The sequence below is a fragment of the Anas platyrhynchos genome, chromosome 7, assembly GCF_047663525.1.
Source record: "Anas platyrhynchos isolate ZD024472 breed Pekin duck chromosome 7, IASCAAS_PekinDuck_T2T, whole genome shotgun sequence".
Taxonomy (NCBI): Eukaryota; Metazoa; Chordata; class Aves; order Anseriformes; family Anatidae; genus Anas; species Anas platyrhynchos.
The window spans coordinates 17,246,488-17,262,178 of NC_092593.1; the positions used below are offsets into that span (position 1 = coordinate 17,246,488).

General features: G+C 41.5%; 1 protein-coding gene and 1 long non-coding RNA gene across 2 annotated transcripts in view; one reads left to right on the forward strand and one right to left on the reverse strand.

Moving 5' to 3' along the window:
• The window catches only part of LY75 (lymphocyte antigen 75), a 46,854-nt gene extending 40,815 nt beyond the window's left edge, over window positions 1–6,039 (reverse strand). Inside the window, exons 1-5 of the mRNA XM_027461496.3 lie at window positions 5,853–6,039; window positions 3,253–3,627; window positions 2,097–2,270; window positions 1,666–1,830; window positions 925–1,035 (exon numbers count right to left, since the gene is read on the reverse strand). Coding sequence (XP_027317297.1) covers window positions 925–1,035; window positions 1,666–1,830; window positions 2,097–2,270; window positions 3,253–3,627; window positions 5,853–5,937 — 910 coding nt within the window. The 5' untranslated portion in view covers window positions 5,938–6,039. The remainder of the gene's footprint in view (window positions 1–924; window positions 1,036–1,665; window positions 1,831–2,096; window positions 2,271–3,252; window positions 3,628–5,852) is intronic.
• A 5,076-nt stretch (window positions 6,040–11,115) lies between these two features.
• On the forward strand, window positions 11,116–15,420 carry LOC119717465 (uncharacterized). Its single transcript, XR_005267052.2, has 2 exons — window positions 11,116–13,810; window positions 14,533–15,420. It is a non-coding gene; the product is annotated as an uncharacterized lncRNA (long non-coding RNA).
• The last annotated feature ends 271 nt before the right edge of the window (window positions 15,421–15,691 follow it).

Consider the following 15,691-nt stretch of genomic DNA (forward strand, 5'->3'; position numbering starts at 1 on the left):
AACGTCTCAGTAACATTAGTCAGTCTGCTAGGACCGCAGACTAAACTATCCTACTGTATCTCAGCATTGTCTAGTCTCTAGCACTGCATTACAGTCCCAGTGTCACCACAGCTGACAAAAAAAAAAAAAAAAAAAAAAAGAGACTACATTTGGAAAATCTAACAGACATTTCTCTGCAAGTCTTTAAAAAAGTAACAGAAACCACTTCTCTTTTCACAGAATTAATGTCACAGCCTAATGGAATAAAACTATTCTAGAAACTGAAGGAAAAGAGAATTCCATTTTAAAAAAAGGTCACATTCAGCTTGAATGACAGAACAATGTTAGCTACAGTATTCCTGACTATTACTCCCCCAGGATTCTCATATATCAATATCCACACCATATTTCCGAGAATATTACAAATACATGCTGAAAATTCTGATCAAACAAGACTCTCACTGATTCTACAGGAACTTGGAAGTAATTAGAAAAGGGTTTTCAAAGGTTTTACACTTCTTTCATCTTCACCTCAGAACAACTGTAAGCAACTTTGAAGACTTCTAGGTAATGTAATTTCTTGCACAAACATCAATCATTGTAATATATGAGAGAAGTCAATGCCATCCTGTCAGTGTGAGGAGAAATTTAGCACTTAGGGCAGCAGTAGCCTTGTTTGCTAAAACGGACCTCAAAGATATCATTCAAGTTATAGATTTCCCCTAATATTCCATAAATAGAGAATTAGTGGAGAAAGATTCCCTCTCTAGAAGGAAAGGATGCCTTCTGAACTTTTAACAGAGTTAAAAGTTTTTTTTTAAATAGAGCAATGATTGTTTTGATGAAGTCCAATGAAAAAGAGAAGAGGAGAAAAATAAAAAAAAAAAAAAAAAGGGTAATGCTAGTTTTTGTTCTAAATATTGTTAACACCACCAGAACCATTACCTGGATGCCAGTTGACAAAATTCAAAGGCTTGTGATCTGACCACTGCCAACCTCCAGAAACGTCCAGTTGATTTAAGCCAATCCAAAAGATCTCAGCGATGTCATCTTTACCTGGATATTTATTATTATTCAAGAAAACAATTAGTATAAAATACTCAAACCTTATTGATCTCCTCTAAAATAGAGATTTTATCTAAAAGGCATTGCATTAGAAGACAAAAAACATTGCTGCTATAATTGGATGTGCAACTTTTCTTGAACTGATGAGGAACTCAACCACTTGCCTCTCCTCTCAGTGCCTCCAGGAGTTTGACATCTGATTTTATATTCTCAAAAGCACACTGATAGTTCCTCCAGGCCAAGCCCGAATATCAGCAAGAACAATTTCACAAGATGCTAACATGCTGCTAAAACGCAAGTGTAATAAATGCGCATACAACCCAATGAACTTCCACTCTGGCCCATATTTGAGATTTTGGGGACATTACTTATATATAAGAACAAGAGCTAGCCACTGCAACAAAGTCACACAGATAAACTTAAAAGCAAACAAACAAAAAGAAACCCATTCTTCTAAAGTGAGATCAGCAACATAGTTTTTGTTAAACTAAGAAGAGCACCAAGGCATTTAATCACAATCAAGTTTTAATCCAGGATTTAAAGACAGAAACTAAAATGTTGTCTTCACTGATGTTACTTAACAACACTTCTTAATGTTCATACGTGAATAAATACACCTACCTTGTACATAACTTAATTCAGACGCATCTTGGATGCTAAGTAAATCTCCCCCTTGCTTTTGACATGAAATATAAGCTTCCTTCCAAGAAAGAGCAGACTGTGTATTAAACTGGTAGCAACTTTTAGCCCCCGGATCATGTTCCCAGATATCCTGACAGCCATCCTCTGTTTAAAGGAAGCAGAAGGTACTTTTAACTATGCCTATAATGAAACATCAGGAACGTTTCAGAACAAAAACTGCAATACTGAAACTTTATGTATTTTTACATTGAAATCACATACTGCAGAGTAAGTGCGTGCTGTCAACGCTGCAACAGAAACGTGACCTGTTTTCACCCAGCTTACCAGCAAGGTGTTATGCCAAGGTGGAGCTGTATGTACATACGTGAAGTGACAGAATGCTTGGAGGACTATTTAAAAACCCAACACACCTGGTTGTAAACAGATTCCCCATTTTCCATCATGAGTATAATCTTCAGATGTGGCGCACCATTTCCCACCCGTGTGTGTTTCATCCTGAATGCAGTCATGATGCCAGGTGTCATTATACAGAAAGGGGAATTCACAGGGTTTCCCATAGGAGTTCCCATCTTTGGTATAAATCTCTGTATGGGGGAGAAATAAAGTAAAAATTAGTAAAGGATTAGATACAAGTTGCCTGGGAAAGCAAAAGGACACCAAATATATTGTTATTGCTTGTACAGACATAGTTAATTTCAAAGCACCCAAATCACACTTGTGGACTTAAAACACAGTATCTTGTTGTTATAGATAATATGCAGCAGTGCCAGAACTGAAAGAAATGGGAAGAAAATATTTTTCTGTACTTTTTCTTCTGCATGATGCATAACACATTGGAAATGTGCTCCCCCCTTCCTGGTGAGTCAGGGACAAATACATTGTCCTGTTGAAATCCAGACAGTTCATGCAGAACACTACAGGACAAGGTTATATTAATCAACAGACACAGAAGAGGGAAAACTTATTGCAAACTGAAGCCTACTGGGCTCTTCAGACTGGCCACTTTGGAAAAAAAAATATCAAATATAATGAAAATTCTCCTCTCAAATAGAGTAAAGCAAGTTTCTATCACTTCTTTCTGCACGCATTAAATTTTAGATGAGTCTGGCTTCCATGGCAAGTGAATAGACTACCAGAGTAAAACAAACAGGGTTCCAAAGAGTCCAACAGGCTGAGAACTGACAGCACATGCTGAATTTGATTGCACAGCCTACCAGCTGTACCAATCCTACTTTTAAGGTAACAGAAAATTTCACATCTCTGTGAAGAGGACAGTTTCAGTTCTGATACAATGTGGTTGATATTTCATAATAGGTTGTCACAAAAATACGGGGGTGGGTTTAAACATGCTGAGAAAGCTACTTGGTAACACAACTTATCCAGCTGTGTAGATATATGTATTTTTTCTTAAAATAGTTAAGATTCAACCTTGAATATCAGTATCTCTCTACAGCAAAACATTCTATGTGATCAGTCTTTTCATATAATTAATTTTCTGAATTTATTGTCATAAATGTAGAAGTAAAAAAACAACTATTCTCCGTCCAAACCCCAGTACAAACTTACCATGGTAAGGATACCGACATATATCATCAGAGGAATTGTTGCTTCTCCACTGGTCTGATGCGTTTATGCTTGCAGTTACAAAGTTATTCACCAAAGTCACCTTGTACTGCGATGCACCAATGATAGAAGCATCAGCACATCGCCACCACAGCATTAGTTCTGAGTTACAATCAACCATTTTCAGGCGAGATGGTAATTTGGTGACTATATCAAGTCCCAAGCACTGCCTGGATCCCAGATGAAAAAGGCGATTCTGGGATACCCATTTCCATAAAGCTTCACTTGTCTCTTTGCAGTCATCCATCAGTATCCATGACTTTTTAACTTGTAAGCACTTGTTCAGTCCGTCATGGCGAATGGTAAAGGCATTGTTGCCTGGGTAGGAACAAATCAATATCCATGTAAGAGTATGAATCAGTATTACTTTCAGAGGAAGTTCTTTTAAAAAGTTTAATCACATTCTGAGGCACACTACCAGAAAACTAGAGTGACAGCTCTTTTTACATTATACTCGGTCTCTTACTGCAGCTTACCAGTAAGTACATATTCCTGCACTTTAGCAAGTATTCTTTACTTCAGTAACAACAAAAAAGTCTCTTCCAAAGTTATTATAAAACAAGGGGATAAAATGAGGCTGTTTTCCAAGTCCAACTCTATCAAACAAAAATCATCTTTTAATTATAACACATGCTGATTGGATCAATCTCTAATTAATTTGCAAGCTTAGTGAGTTAAGAATTTTGTCTTTGATGCAAATGCAGTAACACACCACAGGCAACATAAAATATAATTAATAATAATCCTCAGTTAGTAAGCACTTTCTTTTCTAATCTGTGTACCGTGTATGACTGATAGCAGGATGGGCTCACGCTTGAACCAGCTCATGGGTGCAGCTGCATCATTACTAAAAAAACTGGCATTGCTTTTTGAGGGAGAGACTTTTCGAATGAATATTCAACTCACTGCAAAACTACACAAGAACAAAATGCAGGGCCCCTAAGATTCCAGACAAAGCATTAGGAGTATCATTTTCAAAATGATACAGAAATGCTAGTTCCACTTTCAGCTGTGACTTAGCTTGTCCCTTAAAAAAAAAAAAAAAAAAAAAAAAAAAAGAGCCGGCAAAGCATAACATTTAATTTTAAAGAGATATGGATCACCAGAGATATGGATCACCTCACTGATACAAGCTGATGCCTCTGACAGTATAACACCACTATGACAAGTGGCAGTAGGTTTAAGCTAGCCAGGAAAAAAAAAAGGCCTAAAACTATTTCTATGCCACAGTGAAGATGGCCCCCCAGTATAAAATGTTCACTAACCAGGCTGAAAAGGACCTCTGCTGTCCCAGACCCACAAGGCTATTACTCTGCTGCTTAAATAAGGAATCTGCTGAGTAGTGTTTTGTATTTAATAGTAATGCACTGTCAATCACATTCCTACTGCGTTTTTTTAATATGACTTAATAATAGGTTTGGCTGAACAGCAAGGAAAATATTCAGTGATGTTATTCAGTGAATTTTACCACTATTTCCCAGTATACTAGTGTATTTTCCACTGCATAAGTGCCAAATAGTCTAAATGGTACTGAGCTGGTCAAACTGTAAAGAAGAATCTCTAAGTCAGCCACCACCGAGGTGGCTTTTTCTAAGTGCACGTTTTAACCAACCCTCTCTTTCATCCTCTTTATTAACTAAGTAAGATATTTTAACCAGCCAATCCTGCTTTTGTGGTACCCTTTTACCCTGTGATTTTGCAACACTTTATCTTCCTTTTGCTTCTTATTCTCCCCTCCAGACTTTCATCTCCTTTTCAGTTTCTTGCAACTTGCTCTACGCCTTTCCCCAGATCTCCCCTTTCCTCATTCTTCTTTCACTTCTTCCTGCATAACCTTCGCTCTTACAGCAAGAGCAAAACCACTGCTTTTTAGAATTTCCCCCCAAAAAATCCAGTTGTCATATCGGACCTCTCTTGTGAGGCGCTTTTTGAAAAGCAGTGCTTGGTGCCTCCCACTCAGCGCCCTTACCACGAAGCTTCGCAGGACACCTTCAGCTACAAACTCTTCCCAGGTAGCTTCACGGGGCACTGTCAGCTACCAACTCTTACCACGAAGCTTCACAGGGCACCTTTAGCTGCAAACTCGTGGCGGGTCGCCTCACGGGACGCGTCCAGCTGCACCCGCCGCCTGTCACCGCAGGGGTCGCAGGAAGGAGTGAGGTGGCCGGGCAAGGCTCAGGGCTGGCTCTGCTCGCCACCAGCCCCGAGACTTTCCCTGAGGTGCAACCCCCCGAGCTGCTTCGTGAAACACGAGCCTTGCCCCTCCGCACCCCACACCGGGCGAGCCCCAAAGCCGGTCAGCCCCCACACACACCTCAGCGGGAGGCCGGGCAGCCTCCTCACCCCCGTGCGGAGGGAGGAAGGCCCGGTGCGGAGCGGGGCAGCCCGGCTTGTCCCCTCAGCCCGGCTTCTCCCCTCAGCCCCCTCAGCCCCGCAGCCGGCCCGCCGCGCACCGCAGGGCCTCCCGCAGCGCCCCGCGGCCGCGCAGCGCCGGCTCCCTCCCCCTTCAGCCCCTCAGCCCCTCAGGTGGGCTCCCGGCTTACCTGCGGGGTCCCGCCGGGCGGCGCAGCAGACGAGGAGCCAGGCGAGGCCGCAGGCGGCCAGCCCGGGTCCCGCCGGCCGCCTCATGCTCCCGCGGAGCGGCCGCGCTGAGGGGCTCGCCGTGCCCGAGCGTCGCGCCTGCCGCCGGCTGGCCCGAGCGCCGAGCGGCCGGCCTGATTGGTCCGCCCCCGCGCCGCGTCACTTGTTGCCAGGAGAAGAGAGGCTCCGGGTTTGAGGCGAGGGGAGGGGCGGGGCCGGGCGGCGGCCGCGGGGTCGGGGCCGCGGGGCCGAGCCGGGCAGGGCCAGGGGCGGCTGTGCCGGGCGGAGCGGAGTTAGCGAGGGGCATGGAGACAAAGGGAAGGGGGCTGCGGAGAGGGGGAGCGGGAGAGAGAGCGAGGACAGGAGGCGGAAAGTGGAGGAGAACGAGGGGAAAAAGAGGAAAAGTGAAAGGAAAAAGAAGCGAGGGAAAAAAACGGGCACAATCGAGGAAAAAGCAAGAAAAAAAATCGAAAAGAAGACCTAGTTACCTCATAGTGTTCTAAACAAGCTAACGACAAAGTGATTAAAGTAGAAAGGAAACTAAGTGGGAATTCTAAACGGACAAAAAAGTGAAGTAAAGAACCAGACCTAATTAACAAGTAGCAATTAAAGATAAACCCAAAGCTTTACAAAGGTTCAAGGTGAAAGAGTATGTGGTAAAAGTGAAGAAAAGGCAACAGAAAACAGAAGTAACAAGTAATAGCAGATGCTAAAGTGAAATAACTGAAGGTGGATACAAACACACTTTTTATATAGGCCACCCTGCAGCCCTCGCTCCCTCCCAGCGCCAGGGCCATGTGCCAGGGCCTGGTGTGAGGCCCCTATGTCCCACAGCCTGTCCCCACAGCTTATCCCCACAGCCTGTCCCCTCAGCTTGTCCCCACAGGCTGCAGGTAGGGGTCCCTGCCCTCCTGTCCAGCAGCCGAGGGCCCCAATGTCCCCTGTGGGTTGCTCTGTGGTGTGGCCATGCCCAGGGGACACGTCTCCCTCCTGTAGGGACACCCTCAGCAAGGCCACTGAGTCCTCCCCTCCTGGCTGTCCCAGACCTGTGCTGGCTGTGACACTGAGGAGGGAGCAGAACAGTGGCAGGCAGCCGCGATACTTTCTAAGAGTTGGCGTTGTCAAGTAGCTAGAAGCTAAAATTGCAGTGAGCTGGTCTGCTCCTGCCAGGGAAGGGAAAGAGGGAGGAGAGAAAAGGAGCAGTTGAAATAGTTATTGCTGAGAAAATTATGATGCTGAATACAGGAAGTTACAGAAACCAAAAATAAAAGCACAAAGAGACGAACAACCAGTTGGCCTGAAGGAGGAAAAGAGAAAGAAGGAGAGCTGACAAAGTATGTAAAATAAAATCGTGTCTGTTTATAGCTCTGTGTTCTGTGATTCAGCGCTGACCTGGAAAGGCTGTAACCCCAGCTGTGCAAGAAAGCACTTGCAAAGTTGCAAGGAAAAAACATTTTGGCTAGAAAAATCTATTTTGATTTGGCTTAGAGGAGAAGTCATTCAGGGAGAGAAACAGATCTTCACGAAACTGGGAAGGGCAACATGCAGTCTGCTTTATGTGTTTCAGATGTGCCCATCGCATAGGAATCTGGCCACCCGGGGAAGGCAGGAGTGGAGGGTGTGCCGGACTGGGAATTGAACGGAAAGAAAGTGAACAAAACCAGGCATCTGTAAGTAAGCAACTGTTCTGTGCTGCTGGAAACCGCAGAGCCAGACCTGGCTGCGAAGGCAGGAGCTATTCTTAAGATCAGAAATTGGTTTCAGGCAGTGAGGGGTCCATAGCCGCAGCAAAACTGAAGCTCCTCTACCAGAAAGTGTTTGTTTTCTGGAAGAGCAAAGCACTCACGTCTCAATGCAGAGAGTGGGAGGCAGAAATTCCCAACTGGAGGGTCTGATACAAAAGCGAGCTATTCAAACTAAAATTAAATATGCGGTGGGGTACCACATATATTTTTTAAATAAAACATCATAATGAGAAGCACCAGGTGTGAACCCTGCATCCCCATGAATCTTTCCAAATGAGTGCTATTTCTAATGTAATAACTGACTGTCCTGGTTTTGGTGTAAAGAGTTTAACTTTGAAACTAACAGCATGCAGTACATATTTACTGAACATATACCAGCAATTTTGAAATTAACAGTATGTTATTTACCGAACATGTATCAGCAGATACTTATGTTAATACAAGGGAGGTTCTCTTAAGACATGTAAATTTATATCGCATCTACTCTTCATTGTGTGCTTCCAATTTGATGTCCTTTTTCATTTATCTGCATATATAATACCATGCTAGATAACACAGGATCAGGCCCTGATCCTGACTCAGAAATTAAAGAATGCCAAAGGATAGTAAAGATTGCTGTTGAGCTTATTGCTGTTTCAGTTGCATGTGCATGTGTATGCCCTACACTTACACTCTCATACATTAATATAAAAGGAGATACACAATATACATCTTTTGTAAGCCTACCAAAATACATCCTTTCCCTCTGCTCCCTGACAAGCAGCAGACAGATAAGAATATATAGATTCAGATCTCTACTACTGCTTTACTTATCCAGCACAATCCAGAAAGACTGTTTTGATGACAGAGGTTTCAAAAATAGGAAGCTATAGAAAACCACAGTGTCCATTGAGATGTATGCAGTAGTTTTGCTATTTTTTATGTCAAGAATATTAAAAAAAAATAATAATAATGAAAAAACACTTTTTTTTTTTCTTTTTTTTGAGTGTCTTCTAATAAGATAAAAAACCTTATCACAGCACAATGTTCTGGTCTGTGGAAATGATCATCTAAAAGCTAATCAGCAAATTTGTGGCTGTTAACCCTTCAGTGGGCTTGGGAAGCATCTCTGGCTAACCAACTTTTGTGCACTCTGATGCCATGCTGTCCCCCACTACAGCAAAGGACTGGCAGTCTACCAGGCAGCCTGCACAAGGCAAAGTCCACAGTGACAGCACTGATCTCTGTAGGACACACTGATCAGGGCTAGAGGAATTAGAAGGATTTGCATGCTGGAAAGTACTTTTTGGGTGGAGCTGCATATGTGGCAGTCAAATAGCAAGGCCAAATATTCCTTGCAGCCAGATGCTCCCAAAGACTAGGAGTTGAATCCCAGGAGCTCAACCAGAAACCTAAACAACCTACCCAGAAAAACCAGCCCCTGCATCCATTACCAGACTACCAGTTGCCACCAGTAGCTTCCAGCCTGCCTGCTTCTGACCTGAGTAGAGTCAACAGCTTCTGTTTGCATAAAGAGTTGGTGCACATCAACATTTATACAACTGCTTATCCATTTATGGTATTAGTTCTGGGTAACGCTGCTACGGGCAACTGGAGAACAGGACTTGGAAAGTCCTCTCATTCCTCTCCTTCCGTGGTACAGCATCTTTCCCTGTCCCCAAAAAGGTAAAAAGCTCCTACACATTTCTTCCTAATGAAGCCAGCTTTCAAAGGCAGTATCTCAAACAACTTTTCCTCTGCTGAACTTCCTGGGCCTCTGACCTAATAAATGTGCCTCTTGCCTGTGGAATACTATTGCCCCTCTCTTGTCACTTGTGTTTTAATTACATCAGATTTTAAAAAGGAGGATGAGAAAGTATTTCTTTAAGTTAGATGGTTGTACATGGAATATTCACTCTGCAAACAAACAAACAAAAACAAACAAAGCAAAGCAACAACAACAACAACAAAATACAACTAACCAAAGCCAAAACCAAAACCAAACCAAACCAAAACAAAACAAAACAAAAAAAAAAAAAAAAAAAAAAAGCTGTATTTAGGAGAAAACAGAGAGATTTAGGAGAGAATTATTTTTAATAATATTAAAATCTGTGCATTTGTGTCATATGATAACCTATGAAAATCTTGTACAGTTTTCTGCTAATTGAAAAACTATTTTTGTGCCATAACTTATCAAAATTATGACAATGTCAAAACCTAATTTTTAAAGGATTTATCCTAGCTTTGTCAATGAGGTTTCTGCATTTAATGTGAGCTGCACAGCAGCATACTTACAGCATAGTAGGTAAACATTGAAAATCACAAATGTAATCATGTCCCCATGAGCTACAGCTCATTGCAAAGCAGCACTAACAGCAGAACAAACTTCAAACATGCCTGAAGAGAAAACATGCCAAATAGAGAACTTTGGGTACAGAAGGGACTCCACCACAGAGCTGACATTAATGCACAGCAGCCTTTCCTATTACTCTCAAGCCGATGACTTTACCTTCCCAACCAAAAACCCTTTGGAGATACCAACATTGTGACTTGTACTTGAGCCTTGTACTTCTAGCAGGGGTTTTCTTGCTCATCAACAGATATTTTCTTCGCTTTTATGTCCATATGTTTATAACAATAGCATTACCTGCAGAAAGTGTCAACAGCTATCTACCCATAAATCTCCACCCCATCTCTTCTGCTCACCACATTAAATATATACTTTGCCTCAGCAGCCATCCTCCCTCTTTTACAGCCAACACTTTGGCAATCTGGTTTTTCTGGCTAGGTTGAGCGCATCCCATGGCAGTGAGCACAAAGGGAGTGCTGGAAAAGGATTTGCTACCTCCAGCATCTCCCCAGACTGGGAAGTCTTTGGAGATGATGTGTTCTTCCCCTCTCTGCTCCCCCCAGCAATGACTTTGAAACTGGAACATCTGAACAGGGAACAAAAGTTGTTTATTACTTTTTGCACCTTGCAACATCAGTGCTTGCAATACCCAGGCCTTCACAGAAAACAAAACAAAACAGATCAGGGCTTAAGAGATTTGCAGGAGCAGAAAAAGTCTTCATTCCTACCTAGGTTCTGCTGCTAAGTTTAATATTAAAACATGTCTCTGATCTTAGTAGAGTGCCTGCTAAGTCTTCAAAATACCAGCCCTGGAAACATTTAAATAATGGAATAGAAAAGCAGACAATTGTAACTTTTACCATAAGTGTAGCCAAAAGCCAAGAGATTCTTTTTTGACACATACATAAGTCTGGTTTAGTTGAGTTAATCCCATGTGGCCATGGAAGAATAATGAGTAAAATTGAAGGGTGAGGTGACAAGCATCCAGCAACTGATTTGGATTAAGAGGTTTTTAAGCAATACCTTTTGTTTTTGGTGGTGGTGGTGTTTTGTTGCTGTTGTTTGTTGTTGTTGTTGATGTTTTTGCTTGCATTAACTCCACCTGATGGTCTTTATCTTCATGGACGCTTACTCTATTTGCCAGCTTGCTGTTTTATCTGGCTGTTGAGAAGAATTATTTTTAAACATTAAAGATTATTTAACTTTTAGCAAAAAGGGAACACAAAGAGAAACGGCATTTCTTTGTTGTAGTTTTGGATTTCCTGTTTCAGTGGAAGTGGCTTACCTTTTTAGCATGTTATGAAATCATCCTTTCGCACAGTAAGCTTAAGATGAAACCGCACACTCTGAATTTGTACGTGTCTTGTGTTTCTTTAACAATCTGAATGAATCTTTAGCACAAGTTCCAAGGTTTTGAGTTTTTAGTTGTGTTTAAATGGTCTATTTTTGCTAGGAGTCCTTACATTTGGTTCTCTTAAAGTTTCATAATAAATAAATAAATAAATAAATAGGCCTGGTGTTACTGTTTTAGAGACTGTTCTTTTTCAGTCTACACAGAAATATGGTAGGTTACTTCCAGAATTAATAAAAAGGAATTACAACACTTCATCCTAATACCAGCCTCCTTTTTTACACAAATTTGACTGTGCCAGCTTCTACAGGGCTGCCTGCAGCTCTGTCCTGCTGCATATTCAAACTCAGATTAGACAAGATCTCCTGAAATACTACAAAAAGGTTTGAGATATAAGACAAAAAAAAAAAAGTCATGTGGATGCATCCACTCCTCTGCATCTTGTCTGTTTACAGTGGGGAATGTCTTTCTGTGTGTGTTGGTTTGGCTCTGACTCTTGCTGGGATCTCTACATGCTCCTGGAACAACAACAAAATAATAAAAGCAGTGCTTTAACATTCAGAGAAGTGCTTAAAACCCCAAAGTAAGTGGTGAATGATACTCTTTCGTAGCACTTTAAGAAAGGGTTTCTGACACCTGCATTGTGGCTTTTTAATGGAAACTGTGTTTCGGTGCAGTAGTTCTACTGACAGCGTTAATGTGTTCAATCTTCTCAAAAGCCACTTTCTGTTGGTACTGTGCCAATGTAAGATTATTTTTCAAATAATGTTTGAGGGATCTGGCTACTCAGATAATACTTTTGCAACACTTCTGCAATTTATTGCAGAAAAGCTTAGTTTGGAGGAACGGTTTAAAAGATAACCAGTTATAATTTGGGAAATGTTTTTAAGCAAATAAAAACTAATCCAGGTGGAAGGGATTCTAAAATTAAAGGGTGGTGTTTTGTTTTGGTTTTAATCTTTAAACATGCAAAGCAGGTGAGTTTCCTAAAAGTGCCGGAGTTTTGTTGCTTGCCTAAAAAGCCTGTGGTTTTGGTGCTCACATGACATTCTGGAGGCAGCTTGTCAGAGGGAAGTTGATGATGAGACCTTCTCCGGCAGTGCTATCTCTACTATACTGTGCGTGACCAGAAAGAAACAAGTTTTCAAAGTACAGCTAAGAGGATGGTATAAAGAGCAAATTTCACATCAATCCGGATTTGGGAGCATATCTGGAATTAAAAGAGCTTGCGTGGAAAGGATGGGCTCACAGGGGGCTAAGCTGCTGGCATTTAAAGGCATGAAGGTTGTGATTAAGCTATAAATCGAATAGCAGCCTGTGTGGGGAACAAACAGTCCAGTATGCCATGAACAAAGCCATAGAAATTCTGCCTTTTTGACTGTAGAAGAGACCGGGGAGCAGAAACAGGGAACAGAGAACAAAGACAGTGCCTTTCAAATGGGAGGTGAGGAAGGAAATGAAACCTCCAAGTAAACATACTCTTACACAAATGCTAAAAATCTAATGAATAAACTGAGGGAAATCAAATGTCTAGTCTTGCAGGAAGACAGTGACATACTAAATGTGTTGGACATCACAGTACCAGGACATAATATACATACAGAATATGTAAGAATCACTTCTGCTGGTCATAGGGCAGGGAAATTTGTTAGTGAGCTGCTATAATCAAATCAAATGAACAAAGCAGGAACCCAGCAAGTGACACAGGCTCTGCGTGGTTTGAAATGCCAGCTTAAAGCAGCTTAATAGCAATGAATCTGCGGAAACTGCGCTTTGGGTAACCGCCGTTGACTCCACCAGTACCATTTCACAGAGCAGCTGGATGAGGAAACCACAGAAGAGATGCAGACCTTCATTTGGTCGTCATTAATGTGCAAGATCTTGTTCTAGATCTTCAGCTTACGGTAGCTGTTCCTGGGTTTATATTCCAAATTCCTATGGGCTTGACAAAGGTCAAGCGTTCGCAGCAGCTACGCTTAATTTTAAAGGAACTGAGACATAGAAATGAGAAAGTTTGTGAAAAGGAAACAAAAAGGAGCAGCTAGAACCAGTAAGAACACAAAACACAGCATCGGTGCGTGGTGAAGTCTTCAGAAGTTCTGAGAGGAAGCAGACACAAAATAATGTCACCACGAGGGAGGTTATCAGAAGCAAGAAGTTGAACACATCTTCATATTACAACAACAACAACAAAACCAGAAAGGATCATAGAATCACAGAAGCATCTAGGTTGGAAGAGACCTTCTAGATCACCTAGTCCAACCTCTGACCTAGCACTAACAAGTCCTCCAAAACATAACACAAAACATAAGAAAACACACTGAAAGAGCAATAAAAACTGTGAACAATTAGGAATTCGAGCTAAGAAGAGCTCTGACCAAGCAGACGACCAGATTATTGGACCAAAAGACAACTGCAGAGAAAAAGAGAAGAGAGAGCAAAAACTTTGCAGAGAAGCTAAATGAAGCATTTAGGTGTATTTACTGGAATAAGCAGGTGAGTCCCGTAACTGAACCCTCCTTTCTGGGGGAGTCAGCAGAGCCTGCCTGAAACAGGACTGACTGGGAAGAGCTGTCATCCAAAACACGCAGAGCAACAAATCCCCAGGACTGTGTGCGGGGCACCTGAGCTTCCTAAGGGAGGGCAGTTAAGAAGGAGCAGATCTGCTAAAGACAGCAAAACCAAACCAAACCAAAACAAACAGATTTCTCTGAGCCTGGGGACTGCAGGGTAGCAGTGTGACAGCAATCTCTACAATTATTCCAGAGAGAAAAAGGGGAGGCAGGATGGGTAATACTAAAGGCCAGCAAACCTGACATCTGTTCCAGGCAAAGCAGCAGAAAGTGCAATAAAGGCTAGAATTAGCATGCACCTGGATAAATATGATCTGTTTGGGTGGTGCCAACACATCATCTCTAAACTTAGAGTTTTTAATACTTTAAACTTAAAGTATTTACCTTCTAGGCTTCCTGAGGGTTTTTTGATGAGGTCAGCAAGCATGTGGGCAAAAGTGATCCGGTTGATACGGTCCACCAGTGATTTCTTGATCTGGATGAAAGCTCCTACTTGTGAACAAATTAGCAGATGCTCCTAAATGGAATTTGCTCTTCCCTGCTTTCTGTTGATCTGAGGGGGGGGTTGCTATAACAAAATTATTTGTACCTTACTTTTATCATTACTGCGAGTGAGACTGAAATATCTTTTGTTATTACCCACAGCTTACATGAATCTGAGGCTTGAACAAGAACTACCTGTCTGTGACTCAACACTCACACAACGAGATAAAGTTTGTGGGTGGACAGTGCATACAAATGAGTTTATAGAACTTCTGTCTGTGCTTGACACCACGGATAAATCAGGGAGAGACTATGGGAGTATTGCTATCAGCTTTTCATCACTGCACAAGTACTGCTGGTGAGCTGGTTTTGTGTACTTGATGCAGAATATGAGAGGGAGAATTTGGAAGAAGATAATACAGAACAGCACAGATCCCTTATGACTCAGATCTGCAGTGCTCTGCACATGCACTAACTGCGAATAAGAATTTAGACAAAACTTAAAAGTAGGCTTTAAGCTATAAAGCCTAATTATTCTGTATTTGGTCACTCCAGAGGCCACCTTTGATTTCTATTGTAGAAACCTTCAGTCATGTCCAAGCTCAGCCTGTTTCTGGCTTTGATTTCAAAGCCCAATTTTTTTATAAAAACAAAACAAAACAAAACAAAAAAACTTTCCAAACACATTTCAGTACTGACTTACCTTCCTTTGCTAAGGCTTTCAAGTAGTAAGTCTGCTCTTTATGGTGTCTTATAGAAGACTGACCTTGGAACGCTTGAGTAATTTTAGTTCTATTTTTCAGTGTCAAAAAAAAAAAAAAGAAAAAGAAAAGTAATACCATATAATCACTAAAATAACTAAACAGTACTATTATCACTTTCTGATTTGTATATGACTTCATTATTAATATACCTAAATAAATTACAAAATTCTTTAAAAAAGAAAAAATAGTGAGAATGAATAAAGAGTTATAGTAACAAAGAAAATGCAGTTGTATATAGTGAACTATTTAATTCATGCTCAATTAAATAGCCTTATTTCTTTATGGAGATTTTTTTTTTTTTTGCAAGTAATATGCCTATAGTACTAAAACATCAGTTGTTACCTATGTCCTACATTTCACTCTGAAGTCCATATGTTTCTTAAAGTTTGTGCATATTTCACAGGGCTTGGCCACACAGAATAACCTGGGGCCGGATAGGCAGCATTTAAATAGACAGTATTTAAATGCCTTGGGGTGTACCTGTGCCCCATAGTTAGGTCCCATTGCCATGCATGACTTTGCAAACATCAGAAATCTCTTTACAGCCAGTGGACCTG